The following is a 25,469-nucleotide window of genomic DNA, read 5'->3' as shown; positions in this document are numbered from 1 at the left end:
ATTTTAGATATTATAATGCTTACTGATAAAATATGAAAGGAGAAGTGTGACAAAGAGCCTAATTCAGCTAATTGTAGGTAAAAATTATTTCCCTATTATTCCTTATTTTCCTCCACAGTCAACACTTTAAATGACTTTTTAAATGAGGAAGCACTTCTCCAGAAGAAGTGCTAGATTAGAGATTTTCCTCATCTTCAATCCTTTTTGTTTCACTCACATTCTTAGTTAAATCTAGGTTACTAAAAACCAGTATAGAAGACTACCCACCATGTCTTTGAGATGATTTAACATCTTGTCAACTAGTGCCAAGTTTTATCTTCTCAGAGCTCATGCTTGCATGGCTTCCTTACCATCAATGCTTTTAAAGTCCAAAAGATAGCTTCTGTTGTCAACCAGGTACAGCTGTAAGCTCATTTTCACATAATTGCCAGTCACTGGATTTCTTCTTCTTACACGTAGATGGTATGCATTCACTACCTAAAATGAAAAATCTTCTTTATGGAAAAACATTCCAAATAAAAAACTATAAAATATTTCCATTATTTTTATTGCAAAGAATAATATCTAAACAAATAATTGGAAGGAGTGGGGTAGAGAACAAATTTCTGAATCATTGTTTACATTACATAGTAGTTTAGTATTTATTTAATCCCCACTAACAGTACTGTGTGGGAAACTGCTACCCACCGCAGTATTCTTGCCTGGAGAATTCCATGGACAGAGGAGCCTGGCAGGCTACAGTTCGCGGGGTCGCAAAGGATTGGACATGACTGACTGACTTTCGCTTTCAACAGTACTATGTACAGCAATTAAAATTGAAAGGGAACTCAGAGACTCTAAGAGTCTAGCCTTCTTTCCAGACACGCCTCCACTCTAAACCATATTTTGGCTGCCAAAATATTTTGGTTTCCCTGTCTCAATTTGAATACCTTTAACTGTGAATATAGAACAGACAGAAAAAGGAGATATAACATGTTAATGGTTTGAATCAGGCTCTGTTAATAGGTACTGTCACAAAGTTTAAGTATCATAGTAATCTTGTGAGGAAGATATTATTTGCCTTTTGAGGATAATAAAACTGCAACTCAGATAAAGAAAATTCTAGTTTTCAAAATACCTTATCAAATTAGTTCCAAAAATTTCTCAATAAGGACTTTTAAAGACACTAACATGTCTTTTTTAACTAACTCAATAAAACTGTTCAGAAAATGGAGATATTCCTTAAATGGTATTAAGGAAATATTATTGTTTATTCCCTCATTGCTCAGTTGGTAAAGCATCTGCCTGCGATGCAGGAGACCCCGGTTTGATTCCTGGGTCAGGAAGATCGCTGGAGAAGGAATACGCTACCCACTCCAGTCTTCCTGGACTTTCCTTGTGTCTCAGCTGGTAAAGAATCCACCTGCAATGTGGGAGACCTGGGTTTGATCCCTGGATTGGGAAGATCCCCTGGAGAAGGGAAAGGCCACCCCCTCCAGTATTCTGGCCTGGAGAATTCCATGGACTGTATAGTCCATGGGGTCACAAAGAGAGACATGACTGAGCAATTTTCACCTTCACTATTGTTTATTCATTCCATATACAAATAATGAAATAAAAACATGTCAAATGAATATTTACATGGTATGTTTGAATATGTTTTTCTTCCCTTAAAAGTACATTCACAGTCCTCAAGAAAGAACAAGGGTAAAAGATACTTGAAAATGAAAAACAGATCCCCCCACATATAGTCAAATAGAACTGAAATGAATTTGAATACTAATAAAAAACAAAAAAATACTAATAAAGCAAAATGTGGGATGAGAGTAACAAAAATACATCATAACTAAGGACTAAAAATACTAGCCAGATAAGAAATTTTCTCAATTTACAGAAAAGTATTTGTTTACTAAATAAACATGCCCTGACAGTATAATGTGTATCAACTACTTGCACTACAGCTACTGGCAAAAAACCCCCCAAAAACCTGCCCTTAAAGAGACAGAGAAAGGTAAAAATATACTATCTTTGAAGACACATGACTGTTACTGTTATGATACATGCTAAAACAGGTGGACTATTTTCTCAAGGAATTTCAAGTTGATTAAAACCATATTTCTCAGCCAAGAATGCTATTCTCTAATTCAAAAATATATAGGTCCCCAACATCAACAGTTCTTCATCCTTACGAAGATTTGTTTTGTTTGGAATGCACATGGTACATTATTGGAAAGAATAGGATTTATCAGCCCATATATTTATTGAGACAACTAAATTCACATCAAAACCAACTTATTATTGATCTTAGTATTCAATTCAGCAGCTCAGACAGGCTTACTATACAGAAAATGGCTTCTACAAATGATCTTCATATACTACAATTCCCTACCTTCCATTCAAAATCCAGCTGCTTCATAGCTCGGTAAACTTCAGCCATAATGTCATATGGTTTGCTTTGACTTCGGATTCCAAGATGCCACTTGGCTTTTTTCACAGCTAAAGATTTGGGCTTCGTTGTATTCAGTGCATCCAGTGGACATCGTGCTTTAGGGCTGTCTGCTATAAGAGGTGGCATCCTTTCCGGATGAGGTTTCAGGCCTGGGGGAATATGCATGGTACTATCATCCATAAAAGAACCAGTTGGGGGACTAGAGGCGAGGTAGAACTCACTGGCTTGGTTCATTATTCTCCGATTGTCAATGATAAGATGATAAGCCACTGCAAGCTGGTCTTGAGGGTCACCACTATATAAACTGTTCATTACTTCTGATTCTGTACACTCAAATTTTTCACACACTTCTTTCACAGCCTCATCATCAATGACGTTAGCATCATAGGAGGGGTCTTCAGGAAATAAGTAACTGGGCAAATCTTGTTTAAACCATTCATGCTCTCTAGGAAAGATACCACAATACACTATTGTAAGAACATGCTTTGGCAAGTCCCAAATAATTTAGACATGGGGCAATACAATATATCAGAATCAGAAAGACCTGGGTCTCTAGTCACTTACTAACTATGGGACCCTTGGGTAAGTTCATTAACCCTTGCTCTAGAGTAACTATGATTATTCAGACTTGGGTATTTTGCTGACATTTTCACAAAAAGAAATAAAATAAGTCTGTCACTTCAAAGGAAACAACTGGCAGTATTTGGTGCCAGTGATGAAATTCAAGCTTTCAAGTAAAATGTTAGAATTTGGCTTATAACGGAGTTCTATATATATATATATATATAGAATTGTATATAACAGAATAATTTATATATGTTTCCATAAGTTTGACAGATTCTCAATATTTAAGAGACTTTTCTACTTTTAGAATGAAGAGGATAATGCCTATAATTTGATAGTATATAATGAAATGTGTTACCATCCTGAACACCAGGCTATCTCACTAACCCAATATTTTCCATATGACCAATGCAAGATGTTACATAGTCACACATGGGCAGAAGCTCCACTCAAAAGGCAAAACAGACCCTGTGGATTTCAATGTAGTAAAGTACAAAAGTTCACTGGTGATTTGATATTGCAATTAACATATTAAGCTTTGATTTAATATCAAAGAAAAAGATCTAACTATATGAAAGGTTATGAGAATGTTCCTCCCTTTTCCGGCAATATCTGAGATCAGATATGTTTCCTAGACTTCAACTAATACAACATATTGCAACAGATGAATCAAGAAGTAGGCATGAAAACCTAGCTGCTGTCTCTGATTAAGAGGATTTGAAAAATGTAAAATAATGGTACTCTTGTCATCATATTTTGTTTTGGAAAATAAGGTTATTTTTCATAGGAGACATATTATTCAGAATAACATGTTTACTATTATTTTTAAGTGAATTAACTATTTAAAAAATTTTTCACTTTTGATTTCTAATCTGAAATTGGTAAAAATAACCTGCATTAAAAAAAAAGACCCTCTGGAGTCCTCAATTTTAAGACGTGGCAGGGGGGAGGTATTCAAACCAAAACATTTGAGAACCTAGTCTCCTAGATCTTATTTTCACACTATTCCAGGCCTTTACACATGATGTTTACTACTGACACCCTAGAATATCCCATCCCTTTTCATTTAATTAACATATACTATTTCTTCAAGACTGTGTAACCATTGCTACAGGGTAAACTGGGCACTCCCTAAGCTAAATTCAGATCAGTATATATTTTACCTGAATGCCTTCTACTGAGTGATTAATTCATTTATGAATATTTATTGTGGTAAAGGACATACTGTGGTAAAAATGCACACTCATTCACACAGAGATTACATTCTAGCTGAAAACAGACTAAACAAATACTCTCAAAAATAAACACAGAATTACAAATACACAAATACAAAAACCCTGTGATAAAAATTATGAGTGAAAAGCACAAGGTAAAATAAGAGTGTTTAACTCAGAATGGGAGGTGAGTGCTTAAGGAAGCCACTCTCAATAATATTTAAGCAGAAATCAGAATGATTAGAAGTCAGCTAAGCAGAGCTGGGGAACAGATATTCCCAGCAAAACAAACAATATATGCAAAGATTCTGAGGTTAAAAATGTTTTCCTGTGTTCAAGGAACTGAACTGAGGCCAGAATCATGAAATCATAATAAGTTACTGGTTGGAGTGGCAAAAGATATCAGGTTTTTCTGACAGCTGTAGGCTATAAAAATGGTTTTGGGGCTGAACCTATGGTTGATGATAATAACAAAGGTGTTAAAGAGGCAGGGGTGACATGATCTAATTTGCATTCTGTGAAGATCATTCGGCTTGTGATAAAGTAACTGAATTGAAAAGATAAAACTAGTAATGATGAGGAGGAGGAAGACGCTAGTGCAATAGTCCAAGTGAGAAATGATGGTGTGCCATGTCTTGTGGATATATACAGAGGTGAAACTTCTACAGCTGCTACTAAATGATACTATTATAACACTCATACTTTCTCACAGTTGTTACAGATTTTTATACTAAACTGAGAGCTCCTTGAAACAGGGACCATGCTTTATTCACCTGCGTTTCAGTAGCCAGGACAGAGCAAATGCTCAATAAATGTGGAATGATGAATAGACAAAGAAGTAAAAACTGAATTATTAAAGTATTTAATTGCTGTATAATGATAATAATAAGCACCTCAATAAACATCTGGGCTTCCCAGGTGGTGCCAGCGGTAAAGAACCCGCCTGCCAATGCAGGAGATATGGGATGCAATTTCAATCCCTGGGTTGGGAAGATCCCCTGGAGAAGGATATGGCAACCTACTCCAGTATTCTTGCTTGGAGAATCCCATGGACAGAGAAGCCTGGCAGACTACAGTCCATTGGTTCACACAGAGTCAGACATGACTGAGGTGACTGAGCACTACTAGCACAAATAAACACTTAGTAATCAAATGACCAGTAAGTACTAATTTTTTGAAAAGAATTGATATAAAAAATAAATTGCTACATATCTAGCATTTTTAAAACATCAAACTTTAAAATAGGGTAAACACTTTTGAATAAACTCCAAAAATTCATTCTTCTATTAAAGCAATGAGATTACTAGCAGAAACTGTCAATATTAACTTTTTTCAGAACTCTGGAAATTAACCAAAGGCTTGTAATAATCTGAGGAGTGTTTTTTGTTTTTTAAAAAATGGTTGTGTCTCAATAAGAACAGTGAGATTTGTGACACTTTCAGTTACCCAATATCCACTTCCTCTTCTCCATTTCTATGGTGGCCTTGAAAACCAACAGCCTCACAATCATTTTAACCCCCAAAACTAGCACCTAGAACCACTGGGAGGCAACTGGGGAGAACAGGCTTAGAGTTCTCCAAAAGTCCTATCCCCAGAGAACTGTCATTATTAGACAGGGCTGGCAGATCTCTGGAAACCTCTTCTGTCAAGCCCTGTCTTCATCTGACCTGACTTAGCGTTCCATCTGCAAACAGCCTTTTGTCCAGCACACTTGTCAGAAACAATCAGTGGCAACTGTCTAACATCCCAGCTGCCAAACAGCAAAAAAAGAATTGGAGCAAACAAGTAGCTGATCAAAAACCTTGAAAGGAAACGTTAGGGACTAAGTTCCATAGGAGTCCTTAAAATACTCTTAAAATCCTAGAATTCACAAATGCAGGACTGTTGTTCATGACCAAGAAAGCCCCTGATTTCTCATCACTGATTGACTCTGAGGCTCTAAGCTAGAAAGAATCAAGACTAATGCAGAATTATGAACTTCTCATTAAAATGCTGAAGACACACCCCAACATGGACACAGAATCCCTCAGCAAAGGCTGGGAGACTGATTAGATCAAGGCCTTTAAGGAAATCTTTCTCTAGCAATTAGCTGACCATTAAGCTAATGAAGCAGAGACTTCAGTGGCCACCCTTGACAAAGAATACAGACTTAACAGAATTAGTTAAGTAAAATCACTAAGTAAATTAAAGCAACAACAGTGTACAACAATTATAAATTCCAGGCATCTATGCAAGAGAAATAAAAACATATGACCATTTAAAAGTGTGTACATAAATGTTCATGGCAACATTATATGAACCAAAATTAGAAACAACTCAAATATCCATTAATAAATGGATAAACAAAATGTAGTTTATCTAAACAACAGAATATTTTTCAAGCAAAACATTAAGTACTGATATTCTACGCCATGAAAGAACCTTGAAAACATGCTAAGTGAAAGAAGCCAGACTCAAAAGGCCACATGCTGTGATTCTATTTATATGAAATGTCCAGAAGAGGCAAATCCATAAAGACAGAAAGTAGATGAGTGGTTGTCAGGGGCTGCAAGGAGGAGAAAGTGAGTACAGAGCGTCTTTGGGGATGAGAAAACTGTTCTGGGATCAAAGAGTGGCGATGACTATACAACTTTGTGAACATACTAAAAACCACTGAATCATACAATTTAAAGAACAAATTTATGGTATGTGAATTATATCAATAAAATAAATGTTTAAAAAAACAGAAATAATCTAAATTTTCATTTCTAATTAATTCAGAAAAAGAACCACAGTTCTTCATAATAATAACAGTGCCAATTAAAAAGCCATACTTTGGGATAGGGGGAGGACAAATCAGGTGATTGGGATTAACATATACACAGTACTATACATAAAATAGATAACCAATAAGAACCTACTGTACAGCACAGGGATCTATACTCAATATTTTGAAGTAAGCTATAAGGAAAAAGAATCTGAAAAGGAAGATATATACATGTGTGTATGTATATGTCTCTGTGTGTGTGTGTATGTGTGTAACTGAGTCACTGTGCTATATACTTGAAAGTATCACAACACTGTAAACCAACTATATTTCAATTAAAATTAAAAAAATATTTTAATGATAATAAAGCAACCCTGAACATGTTAAAAAAAAAAAGTCATACACCCAGCTTTTAATTTTAAGGAGTCAATTTCTAAACAAGGTAAGTAGTAACCAGGATGTTTATGAAGGTTCATCTGAAACAAAATCAATTCATTTCAGATGGGTTACTACACAGCCTCCAGAAACCGTCTTTCTGTCACTGCTGCCTAATATCTGATTTTCATATAAGACTTAAGACTAAATGAGCTATAATGACTCCAATCAAATTGTATAAATTTCACAATGTGTGCAAACTTCTTTAAGTGCAGCTAAAAGGTCCTTATATATTCACTTTAGGATAGTATTAATGGCTAATATTATATGCTGGGCATTATTCTAAAAATGGGAATTATATTAGAATGAATACTTGTAGTTTCTAACATTCAACTGTGTCTAGACCTATAGAAATAGTAAATTCTTATGTTTTAACCTAAGACTATCCTTCAAACAAATCCACTATAAACGATGTAACTAAAGCACAATGAGGTAGGAAATATGCCAATAGCTAACAAAGAATCAGAATTTGTGATTAGACAGTTGAACTTCAGATCTTTCATTTTAACCATAACAACATACTAAGCACTACTGAGCAATACTAAGCTTAAAGCACTTAAAGATATGAGTTTCCTGAAGACAATGTCTGTCTTGCCTACCAATATTCCCAGCAATTAGCATAAGACCTTGAACAAAGCAGATGTTAAATAACTGTTAAGTAAATAAAAATGATTAAATGAACAAATAAATACAGATATATTTTCTAACCTCCAATAGCCTACCATCTTAAGAGAAAAAGAAAAGATATATACAAAAATAAAAGCATACCTTAAAGATATTGCGGGCTTGGTTTTAGAACATTGCAATAAAGTGAATATTGCAATAAAGCAAGCCACCAATATTTTGGTTTCCCACTGCATATAAAAATTATGTTTACAGTGGGGCTTATTTATAGGATAAGGCCAAAATTGATGTGTGATCTAGTAGGTAAAGGCTTAGGATTCCTTCCCTCGGTCCTCAGATTTAGGTAACTCATTGGCCTTTTCTTTGACCAACATAGCACATATCAAGATAGTTAAAATAGCATGCTTGAAAATATATATAAAGTCTCTTTTACCTGTAACTGTTTAAGCCAATGAAACCTTTCAAATTTTATTACTATGGGGCTTTTATGTAGCACTTTACATTTTCATGTTGCTTATAGTTTTATTCTACTGAAATAAATGAATGTCATAAAAAATTATGCTTAGAGTATCTGTAGACTATTAAATTTGCAAAAACATTACGCCCCCAAAACAATGTATGTCTTGATTAAAAAACACTTTATTGCTAAAAAATGCTAGCCATCATCAAATGAGATGAGGATTCCACAAACCTTTAATTTGCAAAACAAACAAACAAAAAAAAAACACACCACAGTATCTACACAGTGCAAAAAAGTGAAGCACAATAAAACTAGGTATGCTGGAGAAAGGATGGATGTCATAGGACTGGTGTAGCAATACGGATTAGTTGAAGTAGTACAGGTTCTGAAATCAGGCAATTTCTCAGCCCTACTTTTGTAAAATGAGAATAACAATAGCTACCTATTAAAACTTGGAACTTCCCTAGTGGTCCAGTGGTTAAGAATCTGCCTTCCAATGCAGGGGACATGGGTTCAATCCTTGGTCCGGGAACTAAGGTCCCACACGCCACAGAGCAACTGAGTCCACACACAACTAGAAAACCCGAGCACCGCAACTACTGAGCCCTTGTGCTACAACTAGCAAGAATCCTGCACGCCATGACGAAGAGCCCATGTGCCACAACTAAGATACGAAGCAGCCAAAAAGAAAATGAATATATATTGTTTTAAAAAAGGAAATACTATAAGCATTTAAAAAAAATAAGAGCTACCTATTAGGAATCAATGCAAGAAAATACGTCAAGTATCTAGCAAAATGCCTGTTATATAAAATCATTCAATAAATTAGTAACTCTTTCTGTTGAATTGTATTTTGTCAAATGAAGAATTTCCAAACACTAAATACAGAATATGAAGAAATCTTAAAATGATGAAAACTATAAATTCAAGTTACTACTCAAATTAAAATACACTTGCTCCTTGGAAGAAAAGCTATGACAAACCTGGACAGCATATTAAAAAGCAGAGGCATTACTTCACCAACAATGGCCTGTCTAGTTAAAGCTATGGTTTTCCAGTAGTCATGTATGGATGCGAGAGTTGGACCATAAAGAAGGCTGAGAACCAAAGAACTGATGCTTTTGAACTGTGGTGTTGGAGAAGACTCCTGAGAGTTCCTTAGATTGCAAGATCAAACCAGTCATTCCTAAAGGAAATAAGTCCTGAATATTCATTGGAAGGACTGATGCTGAAGCTGAAGCTCCAATATTTTGACCACCTGATGCAAAGAGCTGACTCATTAGAAAAGACCCTGATGCTAGGAAAGATTGAAGGCAGAAGGAGAAGGGAATGACAGAGGACAAAATGGTTGGATGGCATCACTGACTCAATGGACATGAGTTTGTACAAGCTCCAGGAGATGGTGAAGGACAGGGGCGCCTGGCGTGCTGCAGTCCATGGGGTCACAGAGTCAGACATGACTGAGCTACTGAACAACAACAACAATTTTAAGTCCTGAGATGGTTGCCACTCTTTTATACCACCCACATTATGTGCAAATTAACTTCTCCTAGTAGGTTTTTATTTACATTATTCTTCTAAAGCTTGTGAATATACAGGTACCTGTTTAATATAACAGAATTGGTACTTTTATTATTCTAAGTACATGTGCTGATGTGAACAGGTGCAAATATATATACATATTAGCATATTTAATGCTCTAAGGAAAAGCCAACTAAGTGACCTATTTACTCTAAAGAACTATGAACACAAAAGAATTTTCCCCTGCTAAGTTGTTCATTTCCATTCCAAAACTAAATATGGTACTAATTTACAATTTTATATTTTTATGTATGAGGCCTGGAACACTAACAGAGGCTAAGGGAAGAAGACACAAATGCAGCAGGAATGCAAAAGAGATCAGCAGCAGTCACACAAACAACTACCCCAGCCATCATTTAAATATTTCAAGAGTCAAGACAAGGCAGAGTATTCAGGAAAGATGTTAAAAGAATGTGTTTGCAAATAAATACCTGATGAAATGTCAGGTAAGAACAAAAAACCCTCTAAGAAATATGACTGATAAATAAAACACAGAGGGCAATGAATCATCCTGACTTGTGTGTGCTATATAAAGGTCATATTCACAGTAACACCAGCAACTGCACTTTCCAAAGTTTCTCACATAACAAGAAATCCTTCACAGCAAACCCACTAGAGGCTATTTTTGGATTCAAAATCTTAGCAAAACTCTTTATGGTTTATTTCATCAACTCTATGTAAAATATATAACTCTCACCCTGTTTTTTTCCATTTGAAACGTATTCAAATACTTTCTGAATGTTTACTGTATTTCTAGGCCTTCCAGCACTGTATATACAAAGGTGCTAAGACACTCTCTCTACCCTTTTATAATTACAAGAGAGGAGAAAGTTACACTGAAAGCAGCCAGATACAAAATGAGAATGAGAGCATGAACAAAGTGTGGAAATCACAGAAGTGCAAGCAACTGACCATGCCCTGGAGAATCAGGAGTGATTGCACAAGGCAGGTGATAAGTGAGCAGAATTTTAAAGGATGAATGGAAACTTTTAGGTCCGAAAGGGCAGAAAAGGTATTAGAGGCAAAGGAATAATACAAACAAAGACATGAAGGCATAAAATATGCATCATTATATTTGAGGAACAAGGAAAAGTTCACTGTGGCTGGAGCTCTGGTACAAGGGGTAAGAGCAGGAAGAAGTAAGCAGAGCGTTACTATGACAGGCCTTGTATGCTTTGCTACTTTAACTGAAAAGTTTGGGACACAATCTGAAATAATTAAAAGTTGAATCATAGGGCCAGGTTTACATAATAAGGAAAGTAAAATCCATATAAAGTGTTACAGTGCCTAACATAAAGCAAGCATTCAGTTAGTGGTACTAATATTAATACTAGAATATGTACTTAATAGTCACAAAAAGAATATTCACCTTATGTCTTTGATAGTTGCTCGTTTCAGGGGATCAACCTGCAGCATATGCATCAGGAGAGTAGCAACAGAACGATTGAGATATTCTGGGATGTAAAAAACACCCCCTCGGATCTTCTTAAACAGCGTAGGCACATGCTCATCATCAAATGGGAGGGTGCCACAAAGAAGAGCATACAAAATAACACCGCAGCTCCAGATATCCACTTCAGGACCTGCATACAGCCTAGGGGAAGATGACAGCACAAAACTGAAGCGCAAGTGTCACTTCTCAATTGCACGCACCCTACTTCTTCTCTGTGCGCCTGTAGACACAGTGCAGACTCCAAATGTATTGCTTTCCAAGCTCTTTAATGAAATCCATGGCCACTCCCCAACACTCAATGGTTGGTCTCCAGAGAGAACAATTGGTCTAACCCATTGCGATTCAAATTTCCCAAGAGAAAACAGTACTTACGTGTATTTGACACAAACTAAACTGAACTTACTAATTAAAAAGTATAAAACTTTCTGTGGTTGATTTTTGATAGAAACATCAAAGTAGATGACCATAAACTTTAAGAAAAGCAATACTATATAGTGTATTAGTGTATAGGCTAAATCTTCTTACATAAAGCAATTAAAAGACAAGACAATGCATAAAAAATAGAATGTTTATGCCCAACAGACCTATTTTAAAGAATATTTGAAATAGTAAAGTACCTAACTAGTTCTATAGCAATCTCTTTCATGGTATTCATGCTATATCACATTATCCTGCATAACTACTACTTTCATTCAAATAACCTGGTGGCTCATGGGGCTGAGACGACCTTTATCCAGAAAACCTATGCCTAGAATGCTGTCCCTTTTGTCTCTCACCTTTCTACAGTGTTAAAATTGCCCTGATGGCACATTACCAAACTCAAACCTAAGCCTCAGGTAATACAGTATATCTCTACAATTCCAATTAAAACAGTATAATCCATTTCAATAAAAATCACTATCCAATGTTTACAGCATTTGCTATGTAGCCCAAGCTCCTATATATGCAATGATAACTGTTTTATATTTTCTCTCACAGAATTCTGTTAACTTAAGATCAGACACTGGTCACCAAAGAATACTTAAGTTTATCACTGCAATCTGTATAAACATTTAAAAAATGTATCAATGAGTAAGTTACATGAATAATTACAGTCTTCTCTTGTGCAGTTTGTTTTCATGAAATGACAATAACGTCTCCCCTCAAAACCTCATTCTTCCAAAGACAACATAAATATACTCTGCATGCTTTATAAGAGTATATAAAGTATGATTAAAAGACTGTGTCTGATAAGTAAATAATGAGCCTGGCAAATGCTTGCTTTCCTAGCTGCAACTGCCTAAAATGAAAAAAAAAAAAAAATCAAGATTTTTTTTTTTTGCAATTTTAATGGAAAAACTCCTTAAATACTTCATAACAAAATTAAAATTAAATGTTTTAAAAATTGTTTAATGTAACTCTTCTGTCTTCAATGACAGAAAAATTAAAGGGACAATGTGCTTCTATTAAAAACCTTATCTTCCAAAGAGAAAGTTAAATGTAATCAGAATGAACAAAACATTACGAAAAGCTTACTCTTCACTGATATACTATATTACCTGCCTGAGATGACTTCAGGTGCTGCATAATTTGGGGATCCGCAGCTAGTTCGCAGAAATTCACCATCTGACATCATGTTAGATAATCCTAAAAATAAGAGTAGTATGTTTAGCTGGTGCTAGGTATCCCGGGGTACTCAGGGGCCAGCTTGCCTGCCAATGGACCAGACCCAGCAGCTGCAACTGGGACCCTTTTGTCCCTGGTCTCCTCCTGACATGGACAACTGTCCAGAGTGCCCCGACTGGGTAAGGAACAAGAGACTTTATTGACCTCTCTCCCCTGCCCTCTCTTTCCTCTCCTTAACCCTTTCTATCCTTCCCTGTTTTTCTAGTCCCCCAGTCCTGGACGCAGGAATCTGGTCGAAGGGCCATCAGCCTGAGCTGAGGATTAGAGACTGATCACCTCCTCCTGGCAGAGAACTCGAATTCTGGTTCTGGTCTGGTCTGATTTCTGGTAGGGCCGAGTTCCAGTCCACCCTTCTCTGGAAGCCCAGGGAAAAGTCCCATAACGCCTGGGTATCTGTAGGTGGCAGGTCTGTAAGGCCACCCCTTTTGCCCCACCTCTCCCGCCTCCTCCCCCTTCTTCTTTCAACTTGGCTTCCTTTCCTCCCTCGAAATCTTTGATGTTAGTACTTGGATCTGAAGTTCTGTGTCTCTATAGGAGGTTTTCTGAGAGACTGTATTCTTGTATTTAAGGGCTTCCCTGGTTGTGCAGAGGTTAAAGCGTCTGCCTGAAATGTGGGAGACCTGGGTTTGATCCCTGGGTCAGGAAGATCCCCTGGAGAAGGAAATGGCAACCCACTCCAGTATTCTTGCCTGGAGAATCCCATGGACGGAGGAGCTTGGTGGGCTACAGTCCATGGGTCGCAAAGAGTCGGACACGACTGAGTGACTTCACTTTCTTTCTTTCACTTTCAGATATGTTTAAAGTAAATATGGATTAATGCAAAAGGAATAACATCAAGTCTGTAGTGCCTCAAATATCATAATGTTTACTTATGTTAAAAAGCAGTAGAAAGTATTTGTTAGACTCGAAAGAGACCATTTCAGAGTGCTTATACCTGACAAAAAAAGGTAAAGCACATCACACGTAAGACTGAGATTCCTTTCCTAAATAAGAATGTTGATTCATTTCACAAATATGAGGTTATTCTAAATTATGCATAATTTTTCAAACATAAAAGCATCAAAATATTACTTACCCATTTCTCCAAGTGAAAGAAAACAGAGAGTACTATCACTTTTTTATACTCTGTTTTCATGGGCCTTTTAAAAAAAATCTCTAGGTAGAAATCAGATAGGCTCCATTTTATAAAGATTATGTTCCAAAAGTTTTTAATTTGGAAAGCTTTAATTCAACATAAAAAAATATTCTATTGAACCAAAATCTAGTTGAACTACAGCACTAAATGAGGTTTATGATTAGAGAAGAGAAATAGAAAAAGGAATTTCCTGACTTTTAGATGAAAGACAAGGTACAGACAAAAATGTTAACTAAATAATGCTGAACTCTGGCACCTTTTCATCTCTTTCTATAATCTCTCACTTCCTAAACCCTTTCCCCTACTATGGCACCCTGTCCAGGTATGTTAATCCCAGAAAATGTCTGGTCATAAAAATTACATTTTATCCTTTATTTTACCCCCCAACAAAAACTCCTATTCTTTTATCAACAGCTGTTAGATGTTACTACTCAGTCTACTGACATTCCTCCTCCACCAGTTCAGAAGGATTACAATGCTCCACAACTGCATGGAAATTTTCATGAACCTCCATTTAAATGCATTTATCAGGGAAAAAGCCCGTACTTTCATTAGATTTTCAAAGGGGGTTTGTAACCCTCACAAAAAACAGTCAAGTCTCATTTCCTCAGGAGGGAATGCAGGTTGAGTAGGTTTACCTTGATACCAGTTCTCTAACTTCTCGAGATGTACTTGCATTTTTAGAAAGTGGTTTAAATGAACAGAACAAGCTAGTGTGCAGACTGTGCGACTAATCCCTTTTCACAAAATAGGATTTACATCCTTGAAAGTGAAAGTTTTAGCTCATTAAGAGTTGGTACTGTCACACTTGCAAAGGCAGCTAGTACACTTCTGAACAACTCTGGAGTTACATACCAAAATCAGCTATCTTGGCATTCATCTGTGCGTCCAATAGCACATTCTCTGGTTTCAGGTCTCGATGAACAACCATGTGCCTGTGACAGTAATCCACGGCAGACAGAATCTGCTGAAAGAGCCGCCGAGCTTCCATCTCTTCAACCTATCAGGTACAAAAGAAAGTATACCAAGAATATTTGGGACATCTACATAGCAAGTTTTAGTTTCACAATCAACCTAAATATAACTGAGTAATAAAGCAATTAGAATTGTGTTAAAATTCTCAACAAATCAGACAAACAAGCCAAAAACTTGCATTCAAGCTCAACATATCAATTGACAAGCTTTTCTTTGTTGCTAGATGTCACAGGTCATTTTCAAATAATATTACTAAATGTGCACAATGTTTCACAAGTAAAACAATCTAAAATAGAATTTAAGTGAAACTGCTAAGAAAAGGAAATATCTGAAGCTTCAGCATGGTGTTATGGAACTGATTTTGCACTTTGAAAAGCATAGGCTTTTCATGTTGGCAATTAAGTGGAATATATTTCCTAAAATCACTATGTCATAAATTGCATGTTTTAAGAAAGAAAATACATCTAACACTCTGTATGTTTAGTTAGACATTATTACAGAAACAATCTCACTTTGAAGATATCTTTGTGGTTTGCTATTTCTTACTACTTTCCTCTTTTTTTTGCTTAAGGGTTTATTGTACTAGATAGAATGTTACTCACCCGTCCATGTTTACAGATGTAGTCAAACAATTCACCACCAGACACATATTCCATTACCATAAAAAAATCTGTTGGAGTGCTGATCACCTGGTATCTTTTTTTGTCAATGAAAAATATAATAAAAATATTACTTTAACCAAAATCAGCCTAGCATGTTCATTCCTACTATAAATTGATATTCTAGTGTTTTATAATACTTTAAGATGTCAACAAATTATATAGTGTTAGCAAAATAATCACAGAGTTATAAACATGGAGGTTCATAAAACTCAGTTAGGTCCTGGAGCTTACAGACTTCCCTCCAGATCCCACTTTTCATGTTTACAAAATCTAGGAAATCATCCATTCCTTGACAACTAAATTAAGAATTAATTTTTCCATTTAAGCAAAAATGTGTTTGTAGTCTATGGAGATGGACTATGACCAACCTAGATAGCATATTAAAAAGCAGAGATATTACTTTGCAGACAAAGGTTCATCTAGTGAAAGCTATGGTTTTTCCAGTAGTCATGTATGGCTGTGAGAATTTGATTATAAGGAAAGCTGAGTGCCAAAGAATTGATGCTTTTGAACTGTGGTGTTGGAGAAGACTCTTGAGAGTCTCCTGGTCAGTAAGGAGATCAAACCAGTCAATCCTAAAGGAAATCAGTCCCGAATATTCATTGGAAGGATTGATGCTGAAGCTCCAATACTTTGGCCACCTGATGCAAAGAACTGACTCATTAGAAAAGACCCTGATGCTGGAAAAGATTGAAGGCAGGAGGAAAAGGGGACAACAGAGGATGAAATGGTTGGATGGGATCACTGACTCAATGGACATGACTTTGAGAAAGCTCTGGGAGTTGGTGATAGACAGGGAAGCCTGGCATGCTGCAGTCCATGGGGTCACAGAGAGTCAGACACGACTGAGTGAACTGAACTGAACTATGGAGTTGAGGTGTGTTATATTTAAATAACAGTGGAAAATATTCTTGGAAAGGAAAATGTTATCAATGTGGATACAATCAGAAAAATCTTAAAGTTGACAAATGATCCTGTCTTCAAGATATAAAATGCAAAAAAAGGGAAGGAAGGTATAGATTAAAAGTAAATTAAGAGACATGTTGTATAGACTAGTTTTGATTCTAGTTCAAACAGACCAACTTTAAAAACTATTTGTAAAACAAGAAAAGAAAGTCTGAATGACTGGTTGATAATATTTAACTGTTTAAAATATTAGATGATACTAAACTGTGCTTATTTTATTAAAATACAGTCTTTACCTTCCAAAGTAGATATTGAAGAGATTACAGATTAAAAGGTGACTCAGAGGGTAAAGTATCTGCCTGCAATACAAGAGACTTGGGTTCGATCCCTGGGTCAGGAAGATTGCCTGGTGAAGGGAATGGCTACCCACTCCAGTATTCTTGTCTGAAAAAGTCCATGGACAGAGGAGCCTGGCAGGCTACAGTCCATAGTTCATGGGGTCAAAAAGAGTTGCATACGACTGAGTGACTAACACTTTCACACTTTCACTTTACAGATTAAAAACATACTATTTGGGATTTGCTTCAAAATAATTTGTGGTGGGAGAAGGAGGAGGAAGCAGATAAAATAATACACTGATAACTGCTGAAGTTGAATGATAGACATATAAGGCTTCATCACTTTACTTTTTTTTTGTATGCATTATGAAACTTCCATAATACAAAATTAAACAGATGTATATATGTACATATGGTGTGTTTATACGTGTGAAAATATATATGTTCTAGGCACTCAAAACTGAGCACATAAAACAATAAAGAATCTTAGCTCTATTTGTCAAAATTTTTCCTAAAAAACTATTACTTCCACATCCACACACAATTATACTAGAGTTTGAAAACTTTAAAAACATGTTAACTATAGTATTAATGTTTTAAATGATGGTCACATCTAACACATATAAATGAACAATTGTTCTACTCTGCTTTGTTTATAAAGGATTAGTTACATCTAGTTGATTATTAGAAATATCTAAATGACACTGAGTTTCTATTGAGAGCTGCTATGTATAGCTGTGTGGTTGTGCATGGCTTGCAGGCACCCAGTGTAAGGCACAAGCAGGGGCTAAGAAGTGGCCCAGATGCCACCCCGCAGGCAGCACACCCTGACACAACATGTGTCAGGAGCAGGGCAGGCTTCTGGTAATTAGTCCTCCAGATGGGGCACTGTTTATTATTAATGTTCAAAAAAGAAAGTTCTAAATGGTGGTCCTGGTTACTATTCTTCTTTAAAGAGGAAGGAAAAAAATGGCCATGAAATTGGTGACATAACTACATAGTATATATTGTAAGAGAGGACACATCATATATAAATTAATACCTGCAAAAAGTAAAATAGTTAACAACATTGTGAACCAACTATACTTCAATTTAAAAAGAAATAGGAAAAAAAGTAAAATATAAAAGCTATCCTTTTATAGCTTCCACATCTGAAAATGATTACAGATTTTCAGAAGAAATATTTATAATAGCAGTCGCTAGTCTTTGGGATGAAAAAGGTACCCTATTTTCTATAGATTAATGTAACTGGCAGATAAGGTTGAGTCTTCTCAAATGAACTGTCAACAGGGAACTTACCCTGAGAACTCTAGGGGCAAAAAAAGGTTCTAAAGAAGCAATCCTAACAGGCACCAAACTCTAATGGAATAAAATGAACAGTGAACAGCAAGAGCACCCACGCTGTCACCTCACTGCAGGCTGATCTGATTTATCAACAGAAGTCTCAGCCACTTTCATGCTTTGTGCATCTTTGGGTATAAGAAAAAGCAGTGATTCCAATAAATTTAGCTGCTGATTCCTCTGAGTATATCATCAGTCTTCAATAAATATTGTTGGACCCAGAGACTTGATCAGATACCATTTGATTTTTATTTTCTTTCTAAAGACTAGATGGTTGTGCGTGCTTCCAGCCAAAGGTGTATGATGTCTGTCTCTTTTCTGAGATATTAGGAGCCATTACTGATCACAGCATAGATCTTATTAAGTCACAATGAAATTTTAAATGCTGGCCAATTTCCATAGTCTATTAATGAACTATAGTCTATAGGAAATACTCCCTCAAAACCTCCATTGTCTCTGAAGTGCAGGCCATCAGGTAACTGCCTGGTTCTTTTTCTTGTTATATTCATTAACCAGTCTCCTTATCATCTTCCTGTCATTCTGACTTAATGTCTTTTTTCCCACTACTAAGGTTGTCAATATGCCAGCAAATCTGGAAAACCCAGCAGTGGCCACAGGACTGGAAAAGGTCAGTTTTCATTCCAATCCCTAAGACAGGCAATGCCAAAGAATGCTCAAACTACCACACAACTGCACTCATCTCACACGCTAGTAGAGTAATGCTCAAGATTCTCCAAGCCAGGCTTCAGCAATAGTGAACTGTGAACTTCCAGATGTTCAAGCAGAGAAACAAGAGATCAAACTTTAGAAAAGGCAGAGAAACAAGAGATCAAACTGCCAACATCCGCTGGATCATGGAAAAAGCAAGAGAGTCCCAGAGAAACATCTATTTCTGCTTTATTGACTATGCCAAAGCCTTTGACTGTGTGGATCACCACAAACTGGGAAATTCTTCAAGAGAGGGAATACCAGACCACCTGACCTGCCTCTTGAGAAATCTGTATGCAGGTCAGGAAGCAACAGTTAGAACTGGACATGGAACAACAGACTGGTTCCAAATAGGAAAAGGAGTACGTTAAGGCTGTATATTGTCACTGTGCTTAAATTTAACTTACATGCTGAGTACATCATGAGAAACGTTGGGCTTTATGAAGCACAAGCTGGAATCAAGATTGCTGGGAGAAATATCAATAACCTCAGATATGCAGATGACACCACCCTTATGGCAGAAAGTGAAGAAGAACTAAAGAGCCTCTTGATGAAAGTGAAAGAGGACAGTGAAAAAGTTGGCTTTAAGCTCAACATTCAGAAAACTAAGATCATGGCATCCGGTCCCACTGCTTCATGGCAAATAGATGGATAAACAGTGGAAACAGTGGCAGATTTTCTTTTTGGGGGCTCCAAAATCACTGAAGATGGTGATTGCAGCCATGAAATTAAAAGACACTCCTTGGCAGGAAAGTTACGACCAGCCTAGATAGCATATTAAAAAGCAGAGATGTTACTTTGCCAACAAAGGTCCGTCTTGTCAAGGCTATGGTTTTTCTCATAGTCATGTATGGTTGTGAGAGTTGGACTATAAAGAAAGCTGAGCGCTGAAGAATGGATACTTTTGAACTATGGTGTTGCAGAAGACTCGAGAGTCCCTTGGACTGCAAGGAGATCCAACCAGTTCATCCTAAAGGAAATCAGTCTTGAATATTCATTGGAAGGACTGATGCTGAAGCTGAAACTCCAATACTTTGGCCACCTGAGCAATTGCTCATTTTCATTTTCTTTTGCTGATTCCTCCCCTTCTCCCAGACATCTTAACATCATGGTGCCCTAGAGGTCAATTCCTTGAAATCTTATGGAGGAAGAAGTGGATTATGGAATTCACACTCCATACTCACATCCTTGATGCGAAGAGTTGACTCATTTGAGAAGACCTTGATGCTGGGAAAGATTGAAGGTGGGAGGAGAAGGGGATGACAGAGGTTGAGATGGTTGGATGGCATCACTGACTCAATGGACATGCATTTGAGTAAACTCTGGGAGTTGCTGGTGGACAGGGAGGCCTGGTATACTGCAGTCCATGGGGTCACAAAGAATCCGACACTACTGAGTGACTGGATTGAACTGAATGTTGTCATCATTCTGGGTGAACAAGATATGCATGTAGATGATCTGTCCAATACATGCCCTCTAATTTCTTTGACTCCTTTTTCTCATTCTCTTTTCCTCTTCTACACATAGCCACTTACTCCAGGGTCACATACTAAGACTAATTCCTCCAATTATGCACTGGATTCCTTTGTCCCACATACTGAAGAACTTGGTTTCTACAACTGGCTATTCTTTCTCCTCTATCAATCTCTCCCTCTTGACTGTATTGTCCTCTTTGACACACAAGCATTCTATAATATCTTCCATCTTAAAAAACAAATACTGTTTAGATCTCACACTTCCTTCTAGTTACCACTCCTATGTCTCTCTTCTCTAAAATCCCTGAATGCTGTTGTTACTATCTCCCCTTCTATATCTCAGATTCTTTCCTACAGGTTTTTGTCTTCACTATTCCAACAAATTTCAAAGACACCAGCAACTTCCACCTTGCCAAATCCAATGGTCAATTCTCAGTCTCATCTTACTCAATATTCAACAGTATAAGGAAAAGTTAATAATCTCTCTTTCTTCAAATATGTTTTCCAATTGGCTTCGAGACACCAAAAACTTTCTTGGTTTTCCTCCAACCATTTTAATTGCTCATTTTCATTTTCTTTTGCTGATTCCTCCCCTTCTCCCAGACATCTTAACATCATGGTGCCCTAGAGGTCAATTCCTTGAATTCTTATGGAGGAAGAAGTGGATTATGGAATTCACACTCCATACTCACATCCTTGATGCGAAGAGTTGACTCATTTGAGAAGACCTTGATGCTGGGAAAGATTGAAGGTGGGAGGAGAAGGGGATGACAGAGGTTGAGATGGTTGGATGGCATCACTGACTCAATGGACATGCATTTGAGTAAACTCTGGGAGTTGCTGGTGGACAGGGAGGCCTGGTATACTGCAGTCCATGGGGTCACAAAGAATCTGACACTACTGAGTGACTGGACTGAACTGAATGTTGTCATCATTCTGGGTGAACAAGATATGCATGTAGATGATCTGTCCAATACATGCCCTCTAATTTCCTTGACTCCTTTTTCTCATTCTCTTTTCCTCTTCTACACATAGCCACTTACTCCAGGGTCACATACTAAGACTAATTCCTCCGATTATGCACTGGATTCCTTTGTCCCACATACTGAAGAACTTGGTTTCTACAATTAGCTATTCTTTCTCCTGTATCAATCTCTCCCTCTTGACTGTATTGCCCTCTTTGACACACAAGCATTCTATAATATCTTCCATCTTAAAAAACAAATACTGTTTAGATCTCACACTTCCTTCTAGTTACCACTCCTATGTCTCTCTTCTCTAAAATCCCTGAATGCTGTTGTTACTATCTCCCCTTCTATATCTCAGATTCTTTCCTACAGGTTTTTGTCTTCACTATTCCAACAAATTTCAAAGACACCAGCAACTTCCACCTTGCCAAATCCAATGGTCAATTCTCAGTCTCATCTTACTCAATATTCAACAGTATAAGGAAAAGTTAATAATCTCTCTTTCTTCAAATATGTTTTCCAATTGGCTTCGAGACACCAAAAACTTTCTTGGTTTTCCTCCAACCATTTTAATTGCTCATTTTCATTTTCTTTTGCTGACTCCTCCCCTTCTCCCAGACATCTTAACATCATGGTGACCTAGAGGTCAATTCCTTGAATTCTTATGGAGGAAGAAGTGGATTGTGGAATTCACATTCCACACTCACATCCTTGAGGATCTCATCTAGTCTTTGGGCCTTAAATATCTTAAATACCATCTATATGCTGATGACTTCCAAATTTATCTCTAGTTTACAGCTTTCTCCTCTAACTTCAGACTCACATATCAAATAAACTACTTGCATTTCTACTTGGATAATTAATAAGTATTTCAACTTCAAAAAAAAGAAAAAATCAAATTCTTGATACCTAAAACCCCACTTCAAATCTGTTCATTCTACAATCTTTTCTGTTTCAATTAATGGCAGCTCCACTTTTTTGTTTGTCCACACCAGCAAACCTTGGAGTCATCCTTGATTTCTCTCCTCTAACAACCTACTGTGCTGTGTTTAATCACTCAGTCGTGTCTGACTCTTTGTGACCCCATGGACTGTAGCTTGCCAGGCTTTTCTGTCCAAGGGATTCCCCACACAAGAATACTGGAATGGGTTGCCATGCCCTTCTCCAGGGGATCTTCCCAACCCAGGGATTGAACCCAAGTCTCCTGCATTGCAGGCAGATTCTTTACCATCTGAGCTACCTAGAGAAGCCCACAACCTACATCTGTCAGCAAATCCTGTTCTCTACCTTGAAAATATATATAAAATATGTTTACTTCTCAATACTCTCCACACTATGTTCTAATCCAGGCCACCATCTCTTTCACTCAGAATACTGCAACTGACCCCTAATCTGATTTATCTGCTTCAACATAAGTCAGATAATATCACACCTCTGGTGAAAACTTTCCAGTGGCTTTCCTTTACTCAGAGTTAAAAACCAAAGCTCTTACAATGGTCTGGTATACCCTTATCCAATCTGGCTCCCCTCTGTGTCTCTGACTACACCTCTTACTCCATTTCCCCCAGATCACTCTGCTCCCATGATCTACCACCTGTAGCAATTTCCACCTCATAGCCTTTGTATGTGCAGCTTTTGCCATCTGTTATTTCCTCCCTCCAAAATATCTGCATGCATATTTCCTCACCTCTTTACTATCTAATATATAACATATTTTACTAATATAGGATTTATTGTCTATCTCTTCAATGCCACAAGCACACAAGCACACACACACACAAATATAAGCTCCATAATAGTAAAGATTTTGTTGTTGACTTCTATTTGTTTGCTGATGTATCCCCAGTGCTATCTGTTGCATGAATGTATCAACAAGCTAACTTTCTGGCCTTATTTTCCTCCATGTCCCTATACAACAGTCTGTGTGTTAGACAAATCAAACTACTTGTTCCCACCATACCACGTTCCTTACACTTTCATTCTTTTGCTTTGTTGTTTTTCTAGAACCATCAGGACCTTGTTCATATGTCACTTCTTTATACACAGAGTAACCACTGAACACCTACTAGGTGCTGAGGAGATAAAGATGATACTGACGGCACCAATCTTCACTATCACTTAGATAACTAATGGGATGCTCAACTTAACACAGCCAAGGCAGATCATTAACATTCACTTGTACCCCCAACATGGTTCTCCTCTAGTCTTCCTATTTCAGAAAATGGTACCATCAACACCTAACTGTTCAAGTCAAAACCCCAAATTCCAGTTGCTTAGGCAAAGAGAAGATTCCTCATTCCCTTTCTTTTCCTCAGTACTTTATTAGTTTTACCTCTAAAATATACATTGAATTGACAGGTTTATCTCCAGCTAGACCAGTGCCATCAAACAGAACTTTCTATAGTGATGGAAATATTTTATTATACTTTCCAATATGATAGTCACTAGCCACATGTGGCTATTAAAACACCTGAAATGTGGCTAATATGACCAGAGAACCAAAACTTTTAATTTAATTAAAATTTATGCCACATATGGCTAGTGGCTACTATATTGGACAGCACTAATCTACACTACCATTTTGGCTAAACCCATCATTAATCTCCCAGCTGGACCATAGCAACAGCTTCCTAATTGGCTGGTCTCTCTGCTTCTACTTCTGTCTCTGTACCCATTCGACACTATGGCCGTATCACTCCTCCAACTTTCTCACTCCCTCAACTTCTTGAACAAAATCCAAACCTCTCGGCAAAGTCTTCAAGATCCTATGATATGTGGTCCATGGCTACTCTCTGACCTCATGAACTACCTCTCTTTCCATCACTCACTCCATTCTCGACATTATAGATTATAGTCATCTTCTTTTTCCTACAATACTCAATCTTTCTTTCACCCCTCTGAGGTTGCTTTACAAATACTGTCCCCAGGTTTTCAAATGGCTAGATCTTTATAATCCTTAAGCCTTATCTCTGCTCAATGAGGCTTTCCTAACAGCCTAATCTAAATTAGCACCTCCTCCTTCCTCGTCACACCCAAGGACAGCACCATGTTTCACTCTCCATATAGCACTTATCAATGCCTAAGATAGTCTGGTTAATTTGTTTACTTACTATTTTGAGCTGCTAGATAAGGCCAGCCATAAACATCGCAAGTGCAGAGAGAGACCCTGTCTTTTACTACTGTACCCCCAAAGCCTTAGAACAGTGCTTATCAGATACTAGGTACCTGATAAAAATTGGCTGAATAAAAGATGAAAACAAATATTGTTTTTGCACCTAAAGAATTCAATCTTGTGGAGATACTAAAAAGAAAATGAGCAATTACAATGTAATGTCCAGGGCTTTGGAAAAGCTGAAATTCTGGGTGCTCTAGGAACAGAGAGGATGAAACTTGACCCATTGTGTTACGGCTAGGGCAAAGTAGTTTTTCTAGAGGTAACTGCATTTAAAAGCTTGTATTTAAAGGACAAGTTGGAATTGGAAGCCTAGAGGAAGGGAGATATAGGTAAAGTTTTCCAAGCAAAAGCAACACTTGAAATACAACAAGTAAGAAAATGGTAACAATAAGAGCAGAGAGAAATGGGCAGATTTAGGAGACACTGGAAAAAAAGTAGTAGAACTTAATGATCAATTGTATGTAAGGGGTAAGGGAAGAGGAATTAAATATGATCCTCAAGTTTTAGGCTTTGGAAATTGTATGAGTGGTATTTTCATTCATGCACACAAATTTATTTCATTCATGCACACAAACATATATATAAACTAAGTTGAATTATATACATATATAAACTA

At 37.0% G+C, this 25,469-nt stretch overlaps 1 protein-coding gene across 3 annotated transcripts in view; it reads right to left on the bottom strand.

Annotated features, from left to right (window-relative positions):
* PRKAA2 (protein kinase AMP-activated catalytic subunit alpha 2) overlaps positions 1-25,469 on the bottom strand; it is an 80,334-nt gene that overhangs the window by 8,687 nt on the left and 46,178 nt on the right. For 2 of the 3 annotated variants that reach the window (XM_086390187.1, XM_086390188.1), the window contains 6 exons: positions 15,883-15,976; positions 15,161-15,305; positions 13,044-13,131; positions 11,422-11,646; positions 2,369-2,873; positions 351-477 (listed from right to left, as the gene is read on the bottom strand). In XM_086390187.1, coding sequence (XP_086246313.1) covers positions 351-477; positions 2,369-2,873; positions 11,422-11,646; positions 13,044-13,131; positions 15,161-15,305; positions 15,883-15,976 — 1,184 coding nt within the window. The remainder of the gene's footprint in view (positions 1-350; positions 478-2,368; positions 2,874-11,421; positions 11,647-13,043; positions 13,132-15,160; positions 15,306-15,882; positions 15,977-25,469) is intronic. The other variant, XR_015160063.1, reaches the window with a different exon arrangement.

Source organism: Bos grunniens, chromosome 3, assembly GCF_055505025.1.
Source record: "Bos grunniens cultivar Pamir isolate PY7600 chromosome 3, Bosgru_T2T1.0, whole genome shotgun sequence".
Classification (NCBI taxonomy): Eukaryota; Metazoa; Chordata; class Mammalia; order Artiodactyla; family Bovidae; genus Bos; species Bos grunniens.
The sequence above is the reverse complement of the archived record's forward strand: the minus strand, read 5'-3'. Positions and strand labels throughout refer to the sequence as shown.